The sequence below is a fragment of the Oncorhynchus tshawytscha genome, linkage group LG20, assembly GCF_018296145.1.
Source record: "Oncorhynchus tshawytscha isolate Ot180627B linkage group LG20, Otsh_v2.0, whole genome shotgun sequence".
Lineage (NCBI taxonomy): Eukaryota > Metazoa > Chordata > Actinopteri > Salmoniformes > Salmonidae > Oncorhynchus > Oncorhynchus tshawytscha.
In genome coordinates this window covers 11,870,758-11,894,594 of record NC_056448.1, presented here as the reverse complement: position 1 = coordinate 11,894,594, position 23,837 = coordinate 11,870,758, and the positions used below count along the sequence as shown (strand labels likewise).

At 45.1% G+C, this 23,837-nt stretch overlaps 1 protein-coding gene across 1 annotated transcript in view; it reads right to left on the bottom strand.

The window, feature by feature from the left end:
• Positions 1 to 3,040: 3,040 nt before the first annotated feature.
• unc5c (unc-5 netrin receptor C) overlaps positions 3,041 to 23,837 on the bottom strand; it is a 184,326-nt gene continuing 163,529 nt past the window's right edge. Inside the window, 8 exon segments of the mRNA XM_042302190.1 lie at positions 3,041 to 3,369; positions 3,547 to 3,725; positions 4,383 to 4,547; positions 4,637 to 4,786; positions 5,233 to 5,466; positions 12,201 to 12,378; positions 12,529 to 12,616; positions 20,940 to 21,287. Coding sequence (XP_042158124.1) covers positions 3,210 to 3,369; positions 3,547 to 3,725; positions 4,383 to 4,547; positions 4,637 to 4,786; positions 5,233 to 5,466; positions 12,201 to 12,378; positions 12,529 to 12,616; positions 20,940 to 21,287 — 1,502 coding nt within the window. The 3' untranslated portion in view covers positions 3,041 to 3,209.

The window sequence follows — 23,837 nt, the reverse complement described above, 5'->3', positions numbered from 1 at the left end:
TAGATTATATTAATTGCTCTCTCACGAACGAACACACACATACACAGGAAAACTGCAGAAAAATCCTAAAGGAAATCCTACAGGAATCCTAAAGGAAATCCTACACCTTATGAATCCAAAGAGAAAAGCAGGATAAATAGATTCAAGTAAGATCAACCAAAATGTGGGTTAGGGCTAGGTTTGGGGTTGATCTGGGGACATGAAGCTAGGGTTAGTTAAGGTTGTGGTAGCTAGTGTTAGGCCTCTATTCAATCCGTGTCGCGGAAGTTCAGAGATACAGCCTATTTAAAGGCAATGACCCCGCGTTAGTGGAGACTGCATTCATGGTGAACGCTGCATCTCAATCGGAAATTACCTTCGCATTTCTGTCACACAGTCTGTAATGCTTCAGCAATACAGATTGAACGGAGAAAGCCACCAGAAAGTGGAAAAGAAGAGTCGGATTCTGCATTCAGTGTTGCATATAAATATAATTTATTATTAGTTTTAAAAATTCTTTCTTACACTTTGTACAGGAACTTAACAAGAGGAAATGCAAGCATTTGCAAGTAACATGATGAATGCCAGAACAGAATTGGCCACATTCTCACTATACATACAATATTACCCATGAAGCCTCAGGAGAACGATGGAATGCAACGGCTAGCGCTTTTCAGTACATACATTATTTTATATAAAGGATGCAAAGTTTGCATAGACGGCTTTAGGAAAATGCTCACACAACTGTCAATATTTGTTTTTTTTTAACCAAAACTAATCAAACGACTATTGTCAGCGCTGCTTCTTTTCAAGGAATGTTGGGTCGACAGTTATCTTCAATTATTGTACACATACAAATATGCTATCATATAATACAAATATGCTATCATAAAATCCTTATACTTAATGCTTTCCCCTTTGCAAGATAAATAATTTGATAATCTGTCAAAGTTCACATGATTTCACCTATTTCCATTCCCCCCACTGACAGTCAACAGTAACTGTTAGTGTACACTGAGTATACAAAACATTAAGAACCTGCTCTTTCCAAGACAATGACTGACCAGGGGCATCCAGGTGAAAGCTATGATCCCTTATTGATGTCACTTGTTAAATCAATCAATCAATCAAATGTATTTATAAAGTCCTTTTTACATCAGCCGATGTCACAAAGTGCTGTACAGAAACCCAGCCTAAAACCCCAAACAGCAAGCAATGTAGGTGTAGAAGCACGGTGGCTAGGAAAAACTCCCTAGAAAGGCCAGAACCTAGGAAGAAACCTAGAGAGGAACCAGGCTCTGAAGGGTGTAAATCCACTTCAATCAGTGTAGATGAAAGGGAGGAGACAGGTGTAAGAAGGATTTTTAAGCCTTGAGATAACTGAGACTTATATTGTGTATATCTGCCATTCAGAGGGTGAATGGGCAAGACAAAAGATGTAAGTGCCTTTGAAAGGGGTATGGTAGTAGGTGCCAGGCGTACCGGTTTGTGTCAAGTACTGCGATGCTGCTGGGTTTTTCATGCTCAACAGTTTCCCGTGTGTATCAAGAATGGTCCACCACCCAAAGGACATCCAGCCAACTTGACACAACTGTGGGAAGCATAGGAATCGACATGGGCCAGCATCCCTGTGGAATGCTTTCGACACCTTGTAGAGTCCATGCACCGACGAATTGAATTGAGGCTGTCTTGAGGGGGAAAGGGGGTGTAACTCAAAATTAGGAAGGTGTTCCTAATGTTTGTTATACTCAGTGTATGTTGTCATTTAGTAATCTGCTTATGTGAAACAATCAGATTACAGGTATTCAGACATAACATTAGTGAGGAATTTTACATCAATATCAATTATTTGGTAAAAGGCAATCGTATCAGGCTGCATCAGTCCTAAAAAAATATACCGTCTGTCTATCAACAAACGACACATCTTCCACCTTGGAAGACAGACTCCCATCTCTTCCTCTACCCTGGTTCTGTCTCATTTGGACAAGGTCATCATCAGGGGACCATACATGATGAGAGCAGATTGCGATGTTCCACTATGCCAGAGATCTGTATATAATGACTAGATGCTCAAGTCTCCGCCCTAACAATGGGAGTCGTTGTCCCAAAGGCGGGAAGGCAGGCGGTCTGCTTACCTCTGTATTCCCGCGTGGACAGATTTTGACAGGAGTGGAACCTCTCGCTTCCTCTCTGACTATGCTGACTGGCATGCTGTGAGTGAGAGATGACTTGCCTGACTGACCTCTCATTGACCTCTCAGACAGTTCCTTGTATCAGCATCATGGGTTTCATGGCCTAACATGCAAACCCTTGATAGCGCAATATAAACCCAAATATAATCGTTTCAAACTAAATATGCAAATTGTAAATAATTGCAGAATAAAAAGCAACAAAAAATAAGTGTAAAACAATGTAATAATACACAACATGAATGATAACAGCTAATATTAATAATGACAGTCTTACACTGTAAAAGGTTACAGTTTTCAATGTTTTGTTTATGTACAGGTTGCGCTATTGTCTTTGTATCAGTGACTGTACAGTAGGTGTTGTTACTAAGAGGATCCACTAGGCAGCACTATGGCACAATGAAAACAAAGAACTGTGCAACGAAAGCAGGGGAAATGAACACATGGGAAAACTCAACGTTAGGCTGAATAAAAGACAAAAAAAGGAGAGATATTTGTGTATAAATGGATGTGTTATTAAATACAGACCTATATAGTCACTGAAACAAGTTCTTCCATCAGAAATATTGACGAGTCATTCAACATTAATGTTGTTTTACAGGGGTTACCATGGGGATCCATGGGGGCAGGTGGAGTGGGAGGGCCTTCCCCGCCCCACCCGTTCCTTCCCATGGTCCTATGCTCTGAGCCAGTCTGTCACCACATCCACTATATGGACAGCACTATCAAGCGTTTCCTAGGAAACTGTATCACGGTAAAGGAAACTGTACCAGGGAGAGAACAAACAGAGCTGACTAACTTTCTCTTTCCTTTGTCAAAATGTTACTCCCAATATAATGTGGAGTGGAGCATGGCTGTGATAAGTATGTATGTACGTGTGTGTGTGTGTCACTATGTCTGTGTGTTCCCTGATTGAAAAAATGGCGGCCTCTGCCTGTTCTGCATGTCAGCTAACAGATTGCCGCTCTTACTCTCTCGCCTTCTCTCCCTGACTCATCTCTCACTCTTCCCTGGAATTTCCTGTTCTTTGACGGACAGGTGTCAGTGGTCCATTGCCATGGGCATGAGGTTCTCATGGCGACCCATCTCCTCCAGCACGGCAGCTAGGCGGCTAAGGTTCCCGTCTGGGAAGTGTTGTGCCTCCCACAGGTCTAAAATCACCCCAGTAGGACTGGACTTAGTGGCAAAGTAGTTCAGATACCTGATGGGGGGAGGGGGGAGAAAGAGAAAGAGAAAGAGAAAGAGAGAGAGAGAGAGAGAGAGAGAGAGAGAGAGAGAGAGAGAGAGAGAGAGAAGAAAAGAGATGGCCAAGCTTCAGTAACACTGGACAGTACCACACACACACACGCACACACAGATCATCCAGTCCCATCACTACCTGTCCAGGTTCAGTTTGTGTGCCAGCATCCTCCAGTCGTTGCCTCTGGTCTGTGGTGCGTCCAGGCTGCCACAGAGCTTCTGTCTGATGGAGAGGGGGATGCGGAAGGCATTGGGCCCCACCAGGGTTGTGATGTTACTGGCTGGGTCCAGCAGGGACGTGTCGATGCTCTGGGTGTCCTGGAGATGCAAGAGAGAGACTGATGTCAGTACAGGGTTCAACTATTTGAATTGACTGAAATGATTCTTTGGGAGCTGATTGTTAGAGTTAGGGTTCCAAGTTTAGTTCTCATTTGAATTGGTGCATGTCTTCATCAAATTGTCTAGCCAGCTCCTAGCCTCTAGTCAGACAGAAAGCCCCAGACAGACGGAGACGAGTGTCTGCAGTACTAAGGCCAGGGCAAGTTACACAATGCACACTATCCAATGTTCCCTGTTCCATCTCTGCTCCAATATTCTCCTACTCCACCATTCTCTTTGTGATTATTTCCTTAGATCTGTGCTCTGTGTGGAGCTATGAAATATAAAACCAGTAATGCTTGTAACTCTCATAACAGACAAGCTCTCAACGAGAGGGCTGTCTGTGCAGCAGGCTCAAGGCTCACTGTCTGAGTAAATTAGTTCACTGACAGAAGGCTAAACTCAATACCCAGGAGGGACAAAGACATGGAAAAAGACAGGGATGTTCGATATAACAGCAGCCTCAATTCAAGTTAGCAGTAAGTCCGACTAAATCAAGTTAGTCTGATTTGTCTGAGCATGTATGCATGATTCAGCATGTAAATGTTTATTAGTACACTATACGTACTCTATCTGGACACTCTGATATCTCCTTACCTCTGAGAGGGTGGTGTCCAGCTGGAAGATCTGTCCCTCCCCCTCCACCTGTCGGACACACAGTTTACAGACCAGGTCTACGGTGCTGGGACAGAACCTCTCCAGGGTGAAGGTACAGTGGAGGTTCCTCTGGGACCCAGACCACACCTGCTGGAACGACAACTCCTGGGAAGAGAGGGGGTGGGGGGGCCGGGGGTTAATACTGGCACCAAGGGTGCTTGTGTGTCTGTACTTTCCGTGTTTGCTGTGCGTACCTGATACTTGGCTAGTAGCTTGCTCTTCCACAGTGTGTGTGGGACGTCGTGGATGGACAGTCGCAGGTTGTGGGTGCTGTCCTTGAAGTTGAGGGTCTTTGGTTCGTCCAGCAGTTTCCCTCCCATCTGCTTCTCCATCTGTAGGACCTCCTATAATAACACAGAGAAACACAGGGTTAAGACATGAGACAACCACTCTATCCGCGCTGTTTGAAGCAGAGAATTATGGGATATAATCCATCTAGAAACATTCCCAACTTTTGACATTCACTTCTACATTCAACATGATCATTCCCAATTCTCATTACCCCGCATCCCAAACTAAATGACCGGGTCCTATCCTCCTCCCAAAAGTAATAATGACACCTTATCTTTCTTCAGTGTAGGCGGATAGAGGTATTCTAATGTGTTGTGATGGGGGGAGGACATATTTGTGAGGGCACGGCATCATTTCTCTGGGAGCAGCTTGATGATGGAGATTATATTCAAATGCATGTGCTCATCTCCCCTTATAACCGCTTCTGCTGGCTACTCCCACACATACACACACCCTCCCACCACCACACACACACACACACACACACAATTGTTCTTACTTTGAGTGAGTCCTGTGTGTCGTCCAGGCAGTAGACTCTAATGTGGTACTCCAGAGCAGGGCAAGTGACGGGGCCGAAGATGGCCAACTTGAGCCGCTTGGTGGTGGCTGCGCTGCAGGACTGGCCCACCAGGCAGTAGGTCCCTAGGGTCTCTGTCAGGATGTGACACGCCTCCTCATCCATCTGGATGTAACAGGGAGTGGTGAAGTTCTCCTCTCCTACCACCACTACCTCCTAGAGAGAGAGAGAACGAGAGGGAGTGGGAGGGTGAGTGTGAGACTGTGTGTGATTACAGTATCCATGTAAATGTATACATGTGCCTGCCTAGTCCCTACATACGTCTAAATGTTTCATGTCTAACAATAGACCACCATGTATGAGGTTATAGCATAATGTCCCTCTCCTAGTTCCCCCCAGTGATGACAACCCTGGATCATGTGAGAGCATATTCCTGTTTCATTATTGGTGTCGGGGTCTAACTGGGTCAAGAGGCATGCTGAGCTCTGTAATCCTGACGCTACTATGAGCAGCACACAGCCTGGCATCCATTCAACCCATTTATGTGAGACAGACAGAGAGAAGAGGAATGACACCATCATAGTGTGTGTGTGTGTGACTGTGTGTGTAAGAGAGTTATTTTATTTAGAGCCGAGGCATTTAACAGCAGTATTATAGCTGGTCATTAGGCTCTTTAACTGATCCTGGGGGACAGTATGAGTGTTCCTCACTAGGGGGATGATTACAATACAGTGGAAAACTGGGCTAAGGCCTCACACACACGTGCTGAAAGACTCTTTGTGAGGAGAGACTTACTGACTGACACATGTTACTCATTACACTCTGCTATACGCGCGCACACACACACACACACACACACACACACACACACACACACACACACACACACACACACACACACACACACACACACACACACACACACACACACACACACACACACACACACACACACACACACACACACACACACACACACACACACACACACACACACACACACACACACACACACCTCACTGTGCTGGACACATCACTGAGACGTCTGATTATTCACATTGTACGACGGTAATATAAGAGCCAGACGCTGAATGTCTCTCCCTACGACTGTCTGACTGCCTCTCTCTATGGGGAGAACAGAAGGGAGAGCTACCATTCTGACAGCGCATGTCATAGCAAAAGCAATATATCGCCAGTCCTCCAGTACGTGTGTGGTTGGCCTCAGCTCAGCGGGAAGAGAAGCTGATATAAAGCAGCCAGGCATCATCTACGGATATTACCATCCACATGGCTGACAGGCTGAGATATAATCAATAGTTATTTCTCTGTTTAAACGCTTTCACGCCGCAATCTCGGTTTATTGGCTGCCCAAAGGCAATCCGTCATAGTCACACGCTACGTAGCCCACATTAAACACTGTATGTATATTACAGATGACTTCCTCATCAAATGTTCATATACCTCCTTCCAGTAGTAACATCAACATCATGGAGATTCTCATGTCTGTTATCCATGTTTTTGTTGTTTGTTTTTGCAGAGCTGGAAAAGAGAGTCCAAGACACATCGAATCAAGCTTCTCTCTGAAGGCCTAGAACAATCTGTAGGCTTCAGATTGTGAGTTGATAATCATCAGATTTCACTGTGCTGATGCAATATGGCGTCACTATGTTGATATGGGCAGTGACGGCTCTGTAACATGGTGATGAATGTGTTGAGACCGACAGGACATGCATGTTGGTGATGCAGTGGAACAAACAGCTGAAAAAAGGGCTCTACTGGCTCAAACCAGTCTCTCGTTACCGCATCAAACCCTCATCTTCCTCTGAGTCGCTCCCACACTGACTGCAGATGGGTTAGGCAGTCAAAATATACAGGAACCTATAGTTTCTCCTTCCAACAAACTTTTACACAACTCTGAACTAGTCTAAAACCCACTGCTGTATCTAGAATTCTACACTCTTAGAAAAAAAAGTTGCTATCTAGAACCTACAAGGTTTCTTTGGCGGTTCCCATAGGAGAACCCTTTGAAGAACCCTTTTTGGTTTCAGGTAGAACACTTTTGGTTCCAGGTAGAAGAACCCTTCTGTGTTCAATGTAGAACCCTTTCCACAGAGGGTTCTACATGGAACCCAAAAGGGTTCTACCTAGGGCTGTAGCGGTCTCAACATTTTGTCAGCCCGTTATTGTCATGCAAAAGACTGCCGATCTCACCATAATGGACTGATAAATAAGATAACCATGTTCAGCATCTCCCGGCCTCAGGGCCACATACAAGCCACATACAAGCAGCTGATGTGCGCTTTTGGAACTACATTTACAATGGTCTAATAAATCAATTGAATATACATCATCACAATAAATCCTCATTTATTTTAGGCAGGTCTAAAGAAACATGATATGGAGAAAATGTATTTCAGAATAACAAAATATGAGTCGGCCTACAGTACGTTATTTACCTATGCACCATTTAGAGGACAAGATATGCCATTATGTTAGAGGATTTTATAGTAAGAAAAATGTTTTTGAATTTAGCTGAATAAAATAGAAAAGACATTTTTCCCATTCGGAGCGAGAGTGCACATAATGAAGTGGCTATGTTGTGTGTAAAAGTGATCACTTGAAACAGGTCCCATATGCTAGATTTAGAGTTATTGGCAACTGTAGTTGTGAATGGTAGCCTACAAACCATAGAATGCCTTAGAAATCAAAAGATACACTGCATGGCCATAAGTATGTGGACACCTGCTTATCGAACATCTCTTTCCAAAATCATGGGCATTAATATGGAGTTGGTCCCCCACTTTGCTGCTATAGCAGCCTCCACTCTTCTGAAAGGCTTTCCACTAGATGTTGGAACTTTGCTGCGGGGACTTGCTTCCAGTCAGCCACAAGCAATTAGTGAGGTCGGGCACTGATGTTGGGTGATGCCTGGCATCGCCCAATACCTGGCTCCGATGCCTGGCTCGCAGTCTGATGCTCCCGACGAACAGTTATTGTGCTGACGTTGCATCCAGGGGCAGTTTGGAACTCGGTAAAGAGTGTTGCAACCGAAGACAGGTGATTTTTTACGTGCTACAGCGCTACAGCACTCAGCAGTCCCGTTCTGTGAGCTTGTGTGGCCTACCACTTCGTGGCCGAGCCATTGTTGCTCCTAGACGTTTCCACTTCATAATAACAGCACTTACAGTTGACAGGGGCAGCTCTAGCAGGGCAGATATTTGACGAACTGACTTGGAATGGTGGAACCCTATGACAGTCCCACGTTGAAAGTCACTGAGCTCTTCAGTGAGGCCATTCAACTGACGATGTTTGTCCATGGAGATTGCATGGCTATGTGTTACATTTTATACTCCTGTCAGCAACGGGTGTGGGCTGAAATAGCCGAATCCACTCATTTGAAGGGGTGTCCACATACTTTTGTATATACAGTGTATATGAGCTGCATTATGCGACTATAGGCTAATGATGGTTTGAGGAAGTTGCAAAAAAAGCTTGTGCTCTTGTTCCTTGCCTCAGGCTGATCACGATGTTCTCTCATCAAGTGACCACACTGTATTTTCACCCATCAGACTATTCTCAATTTAATATGTAACATTTGTTTCAATTCAGCATGGCCCATTATCAAATGAGCAGGAATAGGGGTAGGATAATAAAATACCTGTAATCCATATGAGGCCACTGGTTAGTTTAGTAGTAGGTAGGCTACTTCGGTCATTTCGTGGTGACAGTTGAGCCAAAACTCTGTATGGAGACCTCTAACCCGGTTCCTGCAGCTACCCAGTGCTTCCTTTGGGAAACCAAGTGAAATCTGTTCGGGGAAATCGATAGTAACATGTTTTCACAACGAAACATATTTCATTAAACTGTTGGCGACCAATTACGCACCAAAGATAACTTGAATCAGTGTTTTCTCATGTTTTTCTGCCATGTGTAAGATGCAGTAGGCTACGTATTGCATTACGGCACAATTTACTTGAATTCTGGTTTTTTGGAGGGGGCTTGGGCTCATATAATCCTATGCTTAGGCTCTAATATGTGTTTTGAATGTGTGTTTTGAATTAGAAAGCGCTGTCCATTTTGTCGCGTTAGGCTTTGAAACAACATCCACAACGAAAATGTGTTCCACTCACGTTCAACCTGCTGTTGAACTTCTCTCTTCAAATTGATCAATCGCAGTGAGGTGAGTTTTAAAAGCATATACTGTTTTGATGATAAGTGTTTTGGTGTGATTTTCAATTGCGTTTGCATTGATGTCAGAGTGGTTAGAGGGACAATAGAGCCCTTGAGTACCAGTTGGGTTCTACTAACACATGTCCAGAATGCATAAGAGGGAATTACCGTGACTTAATAGTCACGTAGAATTTTACTGCGGTCATGACTCATGACTGCCGGTGTGGTGGTATTATGGTCACCGCAACAGCCCTAGTTCTACCTGGTTCACTTCAAGGGACAGCCGAAGAACCCTTTCAGAACCCTTTTCTTCTCTCTAAGTGCAGGAATCAAGGAAATATACAGGAATCTAGGAAATATACAGGAATCAAGGAAATATACAGGAATCTAGGAAATAATACAGGAATCGAGGAAATATACAGGAATCGAGGAAATATACAGGAATCGAGGAATTATACAGGAATCGAGGAAATATACAGGAATCGAGGAATTATACAGGAATCAAGGAAATATACAGGAATCGAGGAAATATACAGGAATCGAGGAATTATACAGGAATCAAGGAAATATACAGGAATCGAGGAAATATACAGGAATCGAGGAAATAAAACAGGAATCGAGGAAATAAAACAGGAATCGAGGAAATAAAACAGGAATCGAGGAAATAAAACAGGAATCGAGGAAATAAAACAGGAATCGAGGAAATAAAACAGGAATCGAGGAAATAAAACAGGAATGGAGATTATCCCAATAGTAGCGTTCTACACAACCTTTAATAACTAGAAACCCCACTGCTTTGTTAAGACTTATTTAGGAATGTAAGGATCTAGGAAGTAATACAGGACACTAGGAAACAATCCACTGGGATGGTTTCTACATCTATTCCACGTAGGTTCAATGTCATTTCATTGAAATGATGTGGAAACAACATTGATGCGAGTGAGTTCCCAGTGGGTGGTGTTCTCTTTCCAACACACATCTACACCCCAGTGCTTCCTGAAAGACACCCACAGACCTTGAGAAGTAGAGTAGGGCTCTATCAGCTCTGATGGAATGACAGCAGGTCAGAAGCTGTTGCTAAGCAGCTGAAGAATAATAGTGCCTGGCCAGGCCTGTGTATGAAGGGGATGGAAGTGTGTCAGTTGACAGGCCAGTGATGACCAGGCCCCAGAGGCTCTGTTCTGACAGCTAGCTGAAATGAAACCATTTCCACACCGCCACTCAAATACTTCCCTTCACATGGCAATACTACATTGGCCCAGTCTATCTGACAGAATTACAACTAGATGCTCTCCAGACAAATTAGAAAGAATAATTGATAGGTTATTTATTTTGCATAATAACAACCAACAATTGTATTACATTTCACATATAAGAGTAAAAGAGAAATTCCACACTGAAGCTAAGGAGAAAGAAGGCACCCCTACAACTGAAGTACGTCTCAACTGCCAGGGAAAGAATGAGTGTGTGGGAGTGTCGTGGGGAGAGTGTATTATTGAACTGAGAAAGCGTGAGTTTGTGTGTTTATTAGGGTTGAATGGCGGGGACCCGGTTACCGAGATTTACCGGGATTTACCGCCAAAAAACACTCCCTTTTCCCAGGATAAATAACTGTGAGAAAACCGGTAAATTATAATAATATATTTATATGAACAGCATGGCGTGAGATGGAACTGTTAAATTATATGAGATGTCTAAATCTGTCTTCTCAACAGCCTCTGCATCAATGCTCAGGGTCGGGAGAGATAGCCCATCTTGGTATAGAGTACGATTCACAATGCACGCAGACATATCATCTCATCAACTTTTTTTCCCGTGACAGCGTGGCCTACATTTGCTGCAGCATAAGGGGGTACAGCGCCAACCCAACAAGATGTCACGGTTTGACCAATTTGACTTCAGATTCCGACGTTTGTCCACGTTTCTCTATTTTGAATTTGCTCCAACCACCCCGGGTTGCTGCGCCGCTGTCGCCGGCGCCTCGTGGCTTGTTGAGTTTAGACATTCATTTCGAATGGTGAGTTACGAGTTAAAGGTTAGGGATAGGTTTAAAAAATAAAACAAATGAAATGAGTGCCTATCACTGGGATTGAACATGCAACCCCTGGAAGTCATAGCTCGCAGCGTACGCCCATCTGCCACACCCGTCCACAACACCCGAGCAGAAAGCCAAAGCCTACTTGATGGTAATGGCGCTCACCGTTACCCCTAGTGGTGGGTTTTGATGGCATCTCCTCGACGTCCTTTGTACCTGGGCCGACATCGGATTTCGAAGTAGATCTTGAGCAACATGGCTGGCTAACCAGCTTGAAGGAAGTGTTTCTGGTGCGGAGGCGGTTGCGTAGGCTGCATCCGCCTCCTCCTGCTACTGCTAATTAAACCATTGTGTGTGTGTGTGTGTGTGTGTGTTAAAAACAAAGGGCTGTGAGGCTAGGAATGGGGCTATGTTCACAGAGATGCCCACGGCAACACAACTCATTATCATCACTGCTTTTAATGATGGGACACACTCACACAAGAGCGGAAAAGACAGAGAGCCTGGGGGGGAAATGCCAGCATGCTATTCCCTATAACTGTTCTTACACAATCCTCTGTCTCTAATTGAGCTTGTGCTGTGTGTGCAGAGATACATTCGTTTATCCCATTCTCTACTCCCTTTATTCCCACTATCATCCTACCTCATGACATTGACCTTAGTCGTTTTTTCCAGTACCATCTTCCACCTCCACACACTTCGTCCGGTACCCATTGCATGTCAGAGAACATATAATGCCACTCACCTCCCACTGGGCCTGCTGTGATTGGGTCTTGAGCTGAATCAGCCAATCCTCGGCTGATCCACTGTCGGCCTCAGCACAGTGGTGCATGGTGATGATGACTGGGCGTGTCAGGAGAGCCCCTGGGGGGCCACAGCTCACCACTGGGCTTAGCACTGTCTGACAGTCATCGACTGGGGGCCTGAGGGAACGCGCGCACACACACACACACACACACACACACACACACACACACACGGGTTAGTGTTGTGACAGTATGGGTAGTGTGTGTAGGAGATGTGTGTCTGGTATAAACAGCACAGCCAGAGGGAATAGAAAAGATTGTAGTTACCTCATGCTGTCCTTCCTGTGGACGGTCACGTACATCTCATAGACTCTCCCCTGAGGGACGGCTCCTGCTGGAACTAGCAGACTCACCCCTGTGGAGACAACACACACCACGGTCACACACTTTGTAGTCACACTTTGTAGTCACACTTTGTAGTCACACGTTCTGTGGTCACACGTTCTGTGGTCACACACACACACACAGTGGTCTAACCAGCCCAGCACTGCCCTCTAGACATCTCCCTGTCATGCTCTGTCATTCTGTGTTCAGTGTTTATCCCCTGCCCAGCCCTGGGGCCCCAAGCAGACAGACAGAGAGACACATTGGGAGCGACATCATGAGGCCAAACCACCAACAGCCATATCACTGCCCCTTCCCACTGTCTCTTACTGTAGTGTAAATACTGCCACACACTGAACCCATTATATGGCAGAATAAGACAACATCAATGAGGTCTCTAGTCTCATCCCAATGCTGAACTGTATGGCTATAAGGCAGTGATTTAAATTCCCTCCATCTGTGTCTGATATGATTTGATGTCCTGCTTGCTCTGTTTTTCAGGGAGATTTCCCCCCTCTCTCTGTCTCCAGGGTTTGTCAGATATCACATTGATTTCCCATGTCCTTGTAGTGAACCTTTCAAAGGGTGGCAGTCAGCATCTAGAAGGAGAAATCACACAGCACTACACAGATACTGTATCAGGCGGATAGGCTACTGTATGAGAAGTAACAGAGAGAGAGAGAGAGAGAGAGAGAGAAGAGAGAGAGAGAGAGAGAGAGAGAGAGAAGGGGAGAGAGAGAGAGAGAGAGAGAGAGAGGAGAGAGAGAGGGAGAGAGAGAGGGACAGAGAGAGGGACAGAGAGAGAGAGAGACAGAGAGAGAGAGAGAGAGAGAGAGAGAGGGACAGAGAGGGACAGAGAGAGAGAGAGAGGGACAGAGAGAGAGAGAGAGAGGGACAGAGAGAGAGAGAGAGAGGGACAGAGAGAGAGAGAGAGGGACAGAGAGAGAGAGAGGGACAGAGAGAGAGAGAGAGAGGGGGACAGAGAGAGAGAGGACAGAGAGAGAGAGAGAGGGACAGAGAGAGAGAGAGAGACAGAGCGAGAGAGAGAGAGAGAGAGAAGGGGAGAGAGAGAGAGGAGAGAGAGAGAGAGAGAGAGAGAGAGAGGGAGAGAGAGAGAGAGAAGAGAGAGAGAGAGAGAGAAGGGGGAGAGAGAGAGAGAGACAGAGAGAGAGAGAGAAGGGGAGAGAGGGAGAGAGCGAGAGAGAGAGAAGGGGAGAGAGAGGGAGAGAGAGAGAGAGAGAGAGAGAGAGAGAGGGACAGAGAGAGGGACAGAGAGAGGGACAGAGAGAGGGACAGAGAGAGAGAGAGACAGAGAGAGACAGAGAGAGAGAGAGAAGGGACAGAGAGGACAGAGAGAGAGAGAGAGGGAGAGAGAGAGAGAGAGGGACAGAGAGAGAGAGAGAGAGGGACAGAGAGAGAGAGAGAGAGGGACAGAGAGAGAGAGGGACAGAGAGAGAGAGAGAGGGGGACAGAGAGAGAGAGGGACAGAGAGAGAGAGAGAGGGACAGAGAGAGAGAGAGAGACATAGAGCGAGAGAGAGAGAGAGAGACAGAGACGAGAGAGAGAGAGAGAGAGAGAGGGAGAGAGGGAGAGAGAAGGGTAGAGAGGGAGAGAGAGAGAGAGAGGGGGACAGAGAGAGAGAGGACAGAGAGAGAGAGAGGGACAGAGAGAGAGAGAGAGAGAGAGGGACAGAGAGAGAGAGAGAGAGGGACAGAGAGAGAGAGAGAGGGACAGAGAGAGAGAGAGAGAGAGGGACAGAGAGAGAGAGAGGGACAGAGAGAGGGAGACAGAGAGAGAGAGAGAGGGAGAGAGAGAGAGAGAGAGAGAGAGGGGAGAGAGAGAGAGAGAGAGAGGGAAGGAGAGAGAGAGAGGAGAGAGAGAGAGAGAGGGGGACAGAGAGAGAGAGAGAGAGGGACAGAGAGAGAGAGAGAGAGAGAGAGGGACAGAGAGAGAGAGAGAGAGAGAGAGGGACAGAGAGAGAGAGAGAGAGACAGAGAGAGAGAGAGAGAGGGACAGAGAGAGAGAGAGAGAGAGAGAGTGAGAGAGGGACAGAGTCAGAAATCAGCTCAATGCAATTGAAGAATCCATAGACTCTAACCACTTCTGGGAAAATTGGAAAACACTAAACAAACAACAACACGAAGAATTATCTATCCAAAATGGAGATGTATGGGTAAACCACTTCTCCAATCTTTTTGGCTCTATAACAAAGAATAAAGAGCAAAAACATATACATGATCAAATACAGATCTTAGAATCAACTATTAAAGACTACCAGAACCCACTGGATTCTCCAATTACATTGAAAGAGTTACAGGACAAAATAAAAACCCTCCAACCCAAAAAGGCCTGTGGTGTTGATGGTATCCTCAATGAAATGATCAAATATACAGACAACAAATTCCAATTGGCTATACTAAAACTCTTTAACATCATACTTAGCTCTGGCATCTTCCCCAATATTTGGAACCAAGGCCTGATCACCCCAATCCACAAAAGTGGAGACAAATTTGACCCCAATAACTACCGTGGAATATGTGTCAACAGTAACCTTGGGAAAATCCTCTGCATTATTATTAACAGCAGACTCGTACATTTCCTCAATGAAAACAATGTACTGAGCAAATGTCAAATTGGCTTTTTACCAAATTACCGTACAACAGACCATGTATTCACCCTGCACACCCTAATTGACAACCAAACAAACCAAAACAAAGGCAAAGTCTTCTCATGCTTTGTTGATTTCAAAAAAGCCTTCGACTCAATCTGGCATGAGGGTCTGCTATACAAACTGATGGAAAGTGGTGTTGGGGGTAAAACATACGTCATTATAAAATCCATGTACACAAACAACAAGTGTGCGGTTAAAATTGGCAAAAAACACACATTTCTTCACACAGGGTCGTGGGGTTAGACAGGGATGCAGCTTAAGCCCCACCCTCTTCAACATATATATCAACGAATTGGCGTGGGCACTAGAAAAGTCTGCAGCACCCGGCCTCCCCCTGCTAGAATCCGAAGTCAAATGTCTGCTGTTTGCTGATGATCTGGTGCTTCTGTCACCAACCAAGGAGGGCCTACAGCAGCACCTAGATATTATGCACAGATTCTGTCAGACCTGGGCCCTGACAGTAAATCTCACTAAGACCAAAATAATGGTGTTCCAAAAAAGGTCCAGTCACCAGGACCACAAATACAAATTCCATCTAGACACTGTTGCCCTAGAGCACACAAAAAACTATACATACCTTGGCCTAAACATCAGCACCACAGGTAACTTCCACAAAGCTGTGAACGATCTGAGAGACAAGGCAAGAAGGGCATTCTATGCCATCAAAAGAAACATACATTTCAACATACCAATTAGGATTTGGCTAAAAATACTTGAATCAGTCATAGAGCCCATTGCCCTTTATGGTTTTGAGGTCTGGGGTCCGCTCACCAACCAAGACTTCACAAAATGGGACAAACACCAAATTGAGACTCTGCACGCAGAATTCTGCAAAAATATCCTCCGTGTACAACGTAGAACACCAAATAATGCATGCAGAGCAGAATTAGGCCAATACCCACTAATTATCAAAATCCAGAAAAGAGCTGTTAAATTCTACAACCACCTAAAAGGAAGCGATTCACAAACCTTCCATAACAAAGCCATCACCTACAGAGAGATGAACCTGGAGAAGAGTCCCCTAAGCAAGCTGGTCCTCGGGCTCTGTTCACAAACACAAACACACACTACAGAGCCCCAGGACAGCAGCACAATTAGACCCAACCAAATCATGAGAAAACAAAAAGATAACTACTTAACACATTGGAAAGAATTAACAAAAAAACAGAGCAAACTAGAATGCTATTTGGCCCTACACAGAGAGTACACAGCGGCAGAATACCTGACCACTGTGACTGACCCAAAATTAAGGAAAGCCTTGACTATGTACAGACTCAGTGAGCATAGCCTTGCTATTGAGAAAGGCCGCCGTATGCAGACATGGCTCTCAAGAGAAGACAGGCTATGTGCTCACTGCCCACAAAATGAGGTGGAAACTGAGCTGCACTTCCTAACCTCCTGCCCAATGTATGACCATATTAGAGAGACATATTTCCCTCAGATTACACAGATCCACAAAGAATTCGAAAACAAATCCAATTTTGAAAAACTCCCATATCTACTGGGTGAAATTCCACAGTGTGCCATCACAGCAGCAAGATTTGTGACCTGTTGCCACGAGAAAAGGGCAACCAGTGAAGAACAAACACCATTGTAAATACAACCCATATTTATGCTTATTTATTTTATCTTGTGTCCTTTAACCATTTGTACATTGTTAAAACACTGTATATATATATAATATGACATTTGTAATGTCTTTACTGTTTTGAAACTTCTGTATGTGTAATGTTTACTGTTAATTTTTGTTGTTTTTCACTTTATATATTCACTTTGTATGTTGTCTACCTCACTTGCTTTGGCAATGTTAACACATGTTTCCCATGCCAATAAAGCCCTTGAATTGAATTGAATTGAGAGAGAGAGAGAGACAGAGACAGAGAGAGAGAGAGAGAGAGAAAGAGAGAGAAAGAGAGAGAGAGAGCTCCTGCATACACTTAGAGAAATGCTTCAAAGAGAAAAAAAGGATATTAGTTGAAATGCTAAGTACAGTATGCCCACTCTCCTACTGCCACACAGTATTTAATTACCCAGGAATGAAAACATATCCTATGACAGATGTGTTCTTCTCTCTGCCTGTGTAACATGATGAGGTGGCTAAACAGGAACATCAGCCAGAGATGGTTTTCCAGAGGAACAACTCCAGAAACCCTAGAAGTTGTTATCCTTTAATGTTTCCGCCTGTTTTTCCCAGCTGTCATCATGCATCTGTGGTGCATTAAAAACAAACCACATGTGTGCGACGTGGGAACACCACAGATCATGTAAGCAGTATTACAGGCCTAAACAGAGCAGAACTGTACCAACCTTGTTCTCTGTGCTCTGAGCAGCCAGGCACCCAGCTACTCTTACAACCCTGTCACGCACTGTGTGGAACCCATGCTCTGATTGACCGCTGAGAGCTTTGAGCACTCTTTCAGAGTCAAATCTCTCTTTCCCTCTCTCCCTCCCCTTCCCTTCTTTCTCTCTCACCATCCTCTTCTCCTCTCATTCCCCCTCCCCTCTCCTCTTGCTCCCCTCCCCTTCTCCTCTCCTTCCCCCTGCCCTTCTCCTCACGCTCCCCCTCCTCCCCTCCCCTCTCCTCTCGCTCGTCCCTGCCCTTCTCCTCTTGCCCACCCCTCCCCTTCTCCTCTCATTCCTCCCTCCCCTTCTCCTCCTCCTCTCCTCTCACTCCCCCTCCCCTCCCCTTGTTCCCCCTCCCTCCCCTCCTCCTCTCCTCTCACTTCTCTCTCTCTCTCTCCCTCTCTCTCTCTCTCTCTCTCTCTCCCCTTCTCTCTCTCTCTCTCTCCCCTTCTCTCTCTCTCTCCCCTCTCTCTCTCTCTCTCCCCTTCTCTCTCTCTCTCTCTCCCTTCTCTCTCTCTCTCTCCCCTTCTCTCCTCTCACTTCCCCCTCCCCTTCTCCTCTCGTTCCCCCTCCCTCTCCTCCTCCTTTCCTCTCGCTCCCCCTTCCCTTCTTCTCTCCTCTCCTCTCGCTCCCACCTCCCCTTCTCCTCTCGTTCCCCCTCCCTCCCCTCCTCCTCTCCTCTCACTTCCCCCTCCCCTTCTCCTCTCGTTCCCCCTCCCTCTCCTCCTCCTTTCCTCTCGCTCCCCCTTCCCTTCTTCTCTCCTCTCCTCTCGCTCCCACCTCCCCTCCTCATCTCCTCTCCTCTCACTCCCCCCTCTCCTCTCCTCTCCTCTCACTCCCCCTCCCTCCCTCCCCTCCTCCTCCTCTCCTCTCGCTCCCCCTCCCCTTCTCCTCTCGCTCCCCCCTCCCTCTCTCTCTCCAGGGAGTCATGCTTCAGTATGACGTTAGTCCCCATTGCAGGCCATGTGTAGAGGATAAGGGTGATCCCTGGTGAATAAGAGGGGAAGCGGTGTCAGGATCACAGCATCATCTCCTGTTCATAATGAAATAATGGAAAGCTAGAGCGCCCTTGGATGGTGTGTAGTGTGGGAAGGGGGATGGAAGGAAGGCATGGAATGGGGGGATGGTGTGAGAACGATCTCTGTGTCAGTCCAGCCTCCACAGAGGCTCTTAATCCTGTTATTACACTGTGCTAAGTCACTTTAAGGAGGCAGCTCCTAATAACAGTCACCACGAGGAGACCCTGTCAGCTACTAACTAAGGCCTGCTCTAGAACTGTACCATTGGGAGAACTGATAAAGCACCTCAAACCAATGTCATTGTGAGTGTATGAAAGCACCAAATCTCCAATCTAGTCTAGACAAAGTCCAAAGTGGTCTGGTAATTGCTTATGGCTAGGGCCAGATGCATCTGCAGGGACGTTTTCTTATAAATAACTTAACAGCCTTACCGGAATACTTATTCAGTTTAAAGTTCATTGCTTGGACACACCTACTGATTCAAGGCTTTTTCTTTATTTGGACTATTTTCTACATTGTAGAATAATAGTGAAGGCATCAAAACTATGAAATAGCACATAAAATGACAAATCACGTGATATCTACAGCAGCTTTGATTGGACTGATCCTGTCAACTTCATACATCAACATCAAAACCTTAGCTAGCAGTCATCATCATGAATCAAGTCAACGATCTACTGGCAAATCCTTTTCAATACTTGTCATATGAAGAGAAATTATGAAGAGAAGTTATAGATAAAACATATCGGTGCTCATCGGCCATTGGACATAAACATTACACAACAAGTTGGGAATCGCAAATTCAACTATGATCGGTTTGGAATGAATCAACTGCTAACTGCAAGCATTGCAAAGAAATCACTAGCCTGGTATTCAGTGGAGTGGATGTGTGGTCCAAGTCTGGGTTTAAGGGTCTCTTTTCCCATTTTAAAAGGATAAACATTCAACATTGGCCATGCTGTCAATCCAGCATGACTTCTGCTGCATTCAAAACAACTGGAAACTCGGAACTGGGAAATCTCTTTCTAGAGCTCCGACCTGAAGATCACTAATGTCATGATTCAACCTTATTTTTTTCCCCGACTTCCCAGTTGCCTTGAAAGTGCCATAAATCCCAAGAATGCCAGAGCGCCACCTTCCTGTTCAAGTGAGCACAGCACAACAAGCAGAGTCCAAAAATGTATTGTATGCTGCTGTATAAATGATGTAATATGCTAATATATTGTAGCTAAGAAAGTAATATTAAGTGAATGTTGTGTCCCTTTTCCTCTAATAATTTAGCCCACTGTTCTGACTTGGTGGTGCACCTGTAGCCTATTAATAAATGGATCACTAGTCACTTTAAATAATGCCACTTTAATAATGTTTACAGATCTTACATTACTCATATCACATGTATATACTGTATTTTATACCATCTACTACACCTTGTCAATTCCGCTCACTCATCGATATACTTATATGTACATATTCTCATTCACCCCTTTAGATTTGTGTGTATTCGGTAGTTGTTGGGGAATTGTTAGATTACTTGTTAGATATTACTGCACTGCTGGAACTAGAAGCGCAAGCATTTCGCTACACTCGCATTAACATCTGCTAACCATGTGCATGTGACCAATAAAAATGATTTCATTTGATAGCCTGTTTAAGAGGAATGTCATTATCGAATATTGAAAGAGCTTTCATTGTCTGTTTATATGCCCACTTTATTCATCCCTCGGTTCTGACTTAGTGTACAGAAAGAATACTGTAATAACAGCCCGTGTTCTGACTTCTGTCCCTGTACATTTCAAAAGTGCTGAACTAATATTTATATTGACAACATCCATCCCAGCTCGCTCATTAATGTCTTAATCGAAATTACAGATTGCCTCTTATCACTCGTCGTTCCCTTATGCCATAGTTTGTACATCTCAATTGTCAGTAGAAACCACATTTGTTTAAGCAAGTCAACCATAACTGCCATGTTTTTTACAAAGGGTGTAAATGAGGCTGAATGAACTGTTTCGCTGCCAGACAAGGCTCCGCTGATAGACAGGTGTAGCAGTGGTAAGATGTTGGGACTGCTGTTGGGACAGCTTTATGTAGGCCCTAACAGTTTGTGGGCACCGTTTGTCACTGTTATAGTCCAATGAATGTATTGTTTAGTGTTGTGTTGTGGCTCTGCTGGCATGCATCATTTATTTGACTGTCCTATATTAAGAAAACCATTATTTTCGTCACTTTACTCAAACACACATAAAAAAATACTATACACAACCCACTTTGAGAATGTACCACACTCCCTCCTCCTTCGACAGACCCGTAAAGACCCATACCTGAGTTGGGGACGATGAGGTGCCCCCCTAGAGAGTTGAAGGAGCCCAGGGCGGTACAGGAGGGGTCCCTGGTACCAGTACGGTGCAAAGTCTGGGTTTGGGTCCTCCTCCCCATGGTGTCCCCATCCAGCAGGCAACGGGGCAGCTTGGGGGAGAAGTCAGACAGGTCCTCGGAGGGGGTGACCAGACCAGAGGAGTTGTAGACCTTGATCTTCAGGTTGGGCAGGGGGTCCAGGAGGGGGGAGTTGGTCATGGGGATCTTGTCGGCTACGTCGTGGAGGGCGTAGACGGGTCCACGGTACATGGCTGCCGCAGAGGTCAGGTCAGGGGGTGCTGTCAGGATGTCAGCTGGGGACAGGAGAGGGCAACGCTGATGTCAGTGGTAAGACTAGGGTGTAAAGGAGAGGTGCAGCCAGACCAACACACCATCAGGACCAGTCAGTATTGACCTTTTAAAGTCCTAATGCAGCCGTTTTTATGTCAATATAAAATCATTTAATGTGTAACATTGGCCTTCATAATGGATTCCCATTGACGAAAAATAGCTTTTTAGAAAAAAACTTTCTCAAGCAAGACTTTTGCTGGTCTGTCTGGGATTGGTCTGAGTGGGGAGGGGCTAACTGAAAATGTGCTGTTATTGGCAGAGAGGTTTGGAACTCTCTTTGTTATTGGTCTATTAACCAATTTACTGCCTGGTGATGTCAAGCCAAAACGCTCGCCCAAGCAAACATGCTGATTAGAAGGTCCTGTGTAGATTGTACAGGAAATAGCACATTTCTTCACACTTTTACAGTGTTAGTTTTATCAGCTGTTGTTCACCATGATATGAAACATAGGAAAAAACAGACTTTTGACAGTACTGGGCCTTTAAGAGGCTTTGGGTAACATTTATTTGTAGCTTTCGGTTACATTTTTTTGTGGGGTTACACGGCTGGTTTCAGCTCTGTCCTGCTTAAACTCTACTAAACTGTGTTGAGTTATGTGTTTACTTGACAGCTCTACACATAAACCGTGTGAAGAGTCCTGTTGCTCAGAGCTCCTAACTATAGCTCTGCAGCACGGTGTGTCATAAGGAACAGATGGCATCATTATATAGCAGTTTACTTAACAGGTACACACATGAATATTCATGATGGGTGTTGAGTGGGCCGGTGGGGACTGTTACAGTAACAGCCTCTGTGTCTTCACACTGCCCCTCATCCTCTCTACCTTACACAGTGTAAGAGAAATTGAAATCATGTAAATATGTATTTACCACTATGGTAAATAGCTAGCGGTGCGATTTGAATAGTGAGCCTATTTGGATTCAAAATCAAAATCCACATTGTGTCGTCGTCATGCAGCGTGTTTACCTGAGGGCTGACGACAAGGCACAGAGAGGTAAATGAAACACCTGTAGTGTGGTCTAATGTCTCTCTTTGTCTCTATTTCTCTCTAACGGCCAGGTGCAGGCTGCCATAGCAACCCGAGTTGGTTGATATAAGCTTTAGGGGTCCTTGGAACTGGCATCTCTTTTTATATCCCTCTACCTGTCTCGGAACTGGCATCTCTATTTATATCCCTCTACCTGTCTCTGAACTGGCATCTCTTTTTATATCCCTCTACCTGTCTCTGAACTGGCATCTCTTTTCATATCCCTCTACCTGTCTCTGAACTGGCATCTCTTTTTATATCCCTCTACCTGTCATCTCTTTTTATCTCTTTCTACCTGTCTGAACTGGCATCTCTTTTTATATCCCTCTACCTGTCTCTGAACTGGCATCTCTTTTTATATCCCTCTACCTGTCTCTGAACTGGCATCTCTTTTTATCTCTCTCTACCTGTCTGAACTGGCATCTCTTTTTATCTCTCTCTACCTGTCTGAACTGGCATCTCTTTTTATCTCCCTCTACCAGTCTTTGAACTGGCATCTCTTTTTATCTCCCTCTACCAGTCTCTGAACTGGCATCTCTTTTTATCTCCCTCTACCTGTCTCTGAACTGGCATCTCTTTTTATCTCCCTCTACCAGTCTCTGAACTGGCATCTCTTTTTATCTCCCTCTACCAGTCTCTGAACTGGCATCTCTTTTTATATCCCTCTACCTGTCTGAACTGGCATCTCTTTTTATATCCCTCTACCTGTCTATGAACTGGCATCTCTTTTTATCTCCCTCTACCTGTCTCTGAACTGGCATCTCTTTTTATCTCTCTCTACCTGTCTCTGAACTGGCATCTCTTTTTATCTCTCTCTACCTGTCTGAACTGGCATCTCTTTTTATCTCTCTCTACCTGTCTGAACTGGCATCTCTTTTTATATCCCTCTACCTGTCTCTGAACTGGCATCTCTTTTTATCTCCCTCTACCTGTCTCTGAACTGGCATCTCTTTTTATCTCCCTCTACCAGTCTCTGAACTGGCATCTCTTTTTATCTCCCTCTACCTGTCTCTGAACTGGCATCTCTTTTTATCTCTCTCTACCTGTCTGAACTGGCATCTCTTTTTATATCCCTCTACCTGTCTGAACTGGCATCTCTTTATCTCCCTCTACCGGTCTCTGAACTGGCATCTCTTTATCTCTCTCTCTACCTGTCTGAACTGGCATCTCTTTTTATCTCCCTCTACCGGTCTCTGAACTGGCATCTCTTTTTATCTCTCTCTACCTGTCTGAACTGGCATCTCTTTTTATATCCCTCTACCTGTCTCTGAACTGGCATCGCTTTTTATCTCTCTCTCTGTCCATCGCCTAACTTAATCACCCCAGCCTAAATCTAACATCACCCTCTCTACCGAAATATCAAACTGTTCAAGCCACATGCCTCCGTCTCCCTACTTCCCCCAGTCCCAACCTTTTAGCACGGCCTCTGTCCTCAGCCCAGTCAATCCTGTCCTGACCAAATCTAATTACAGTTGAATACACCAC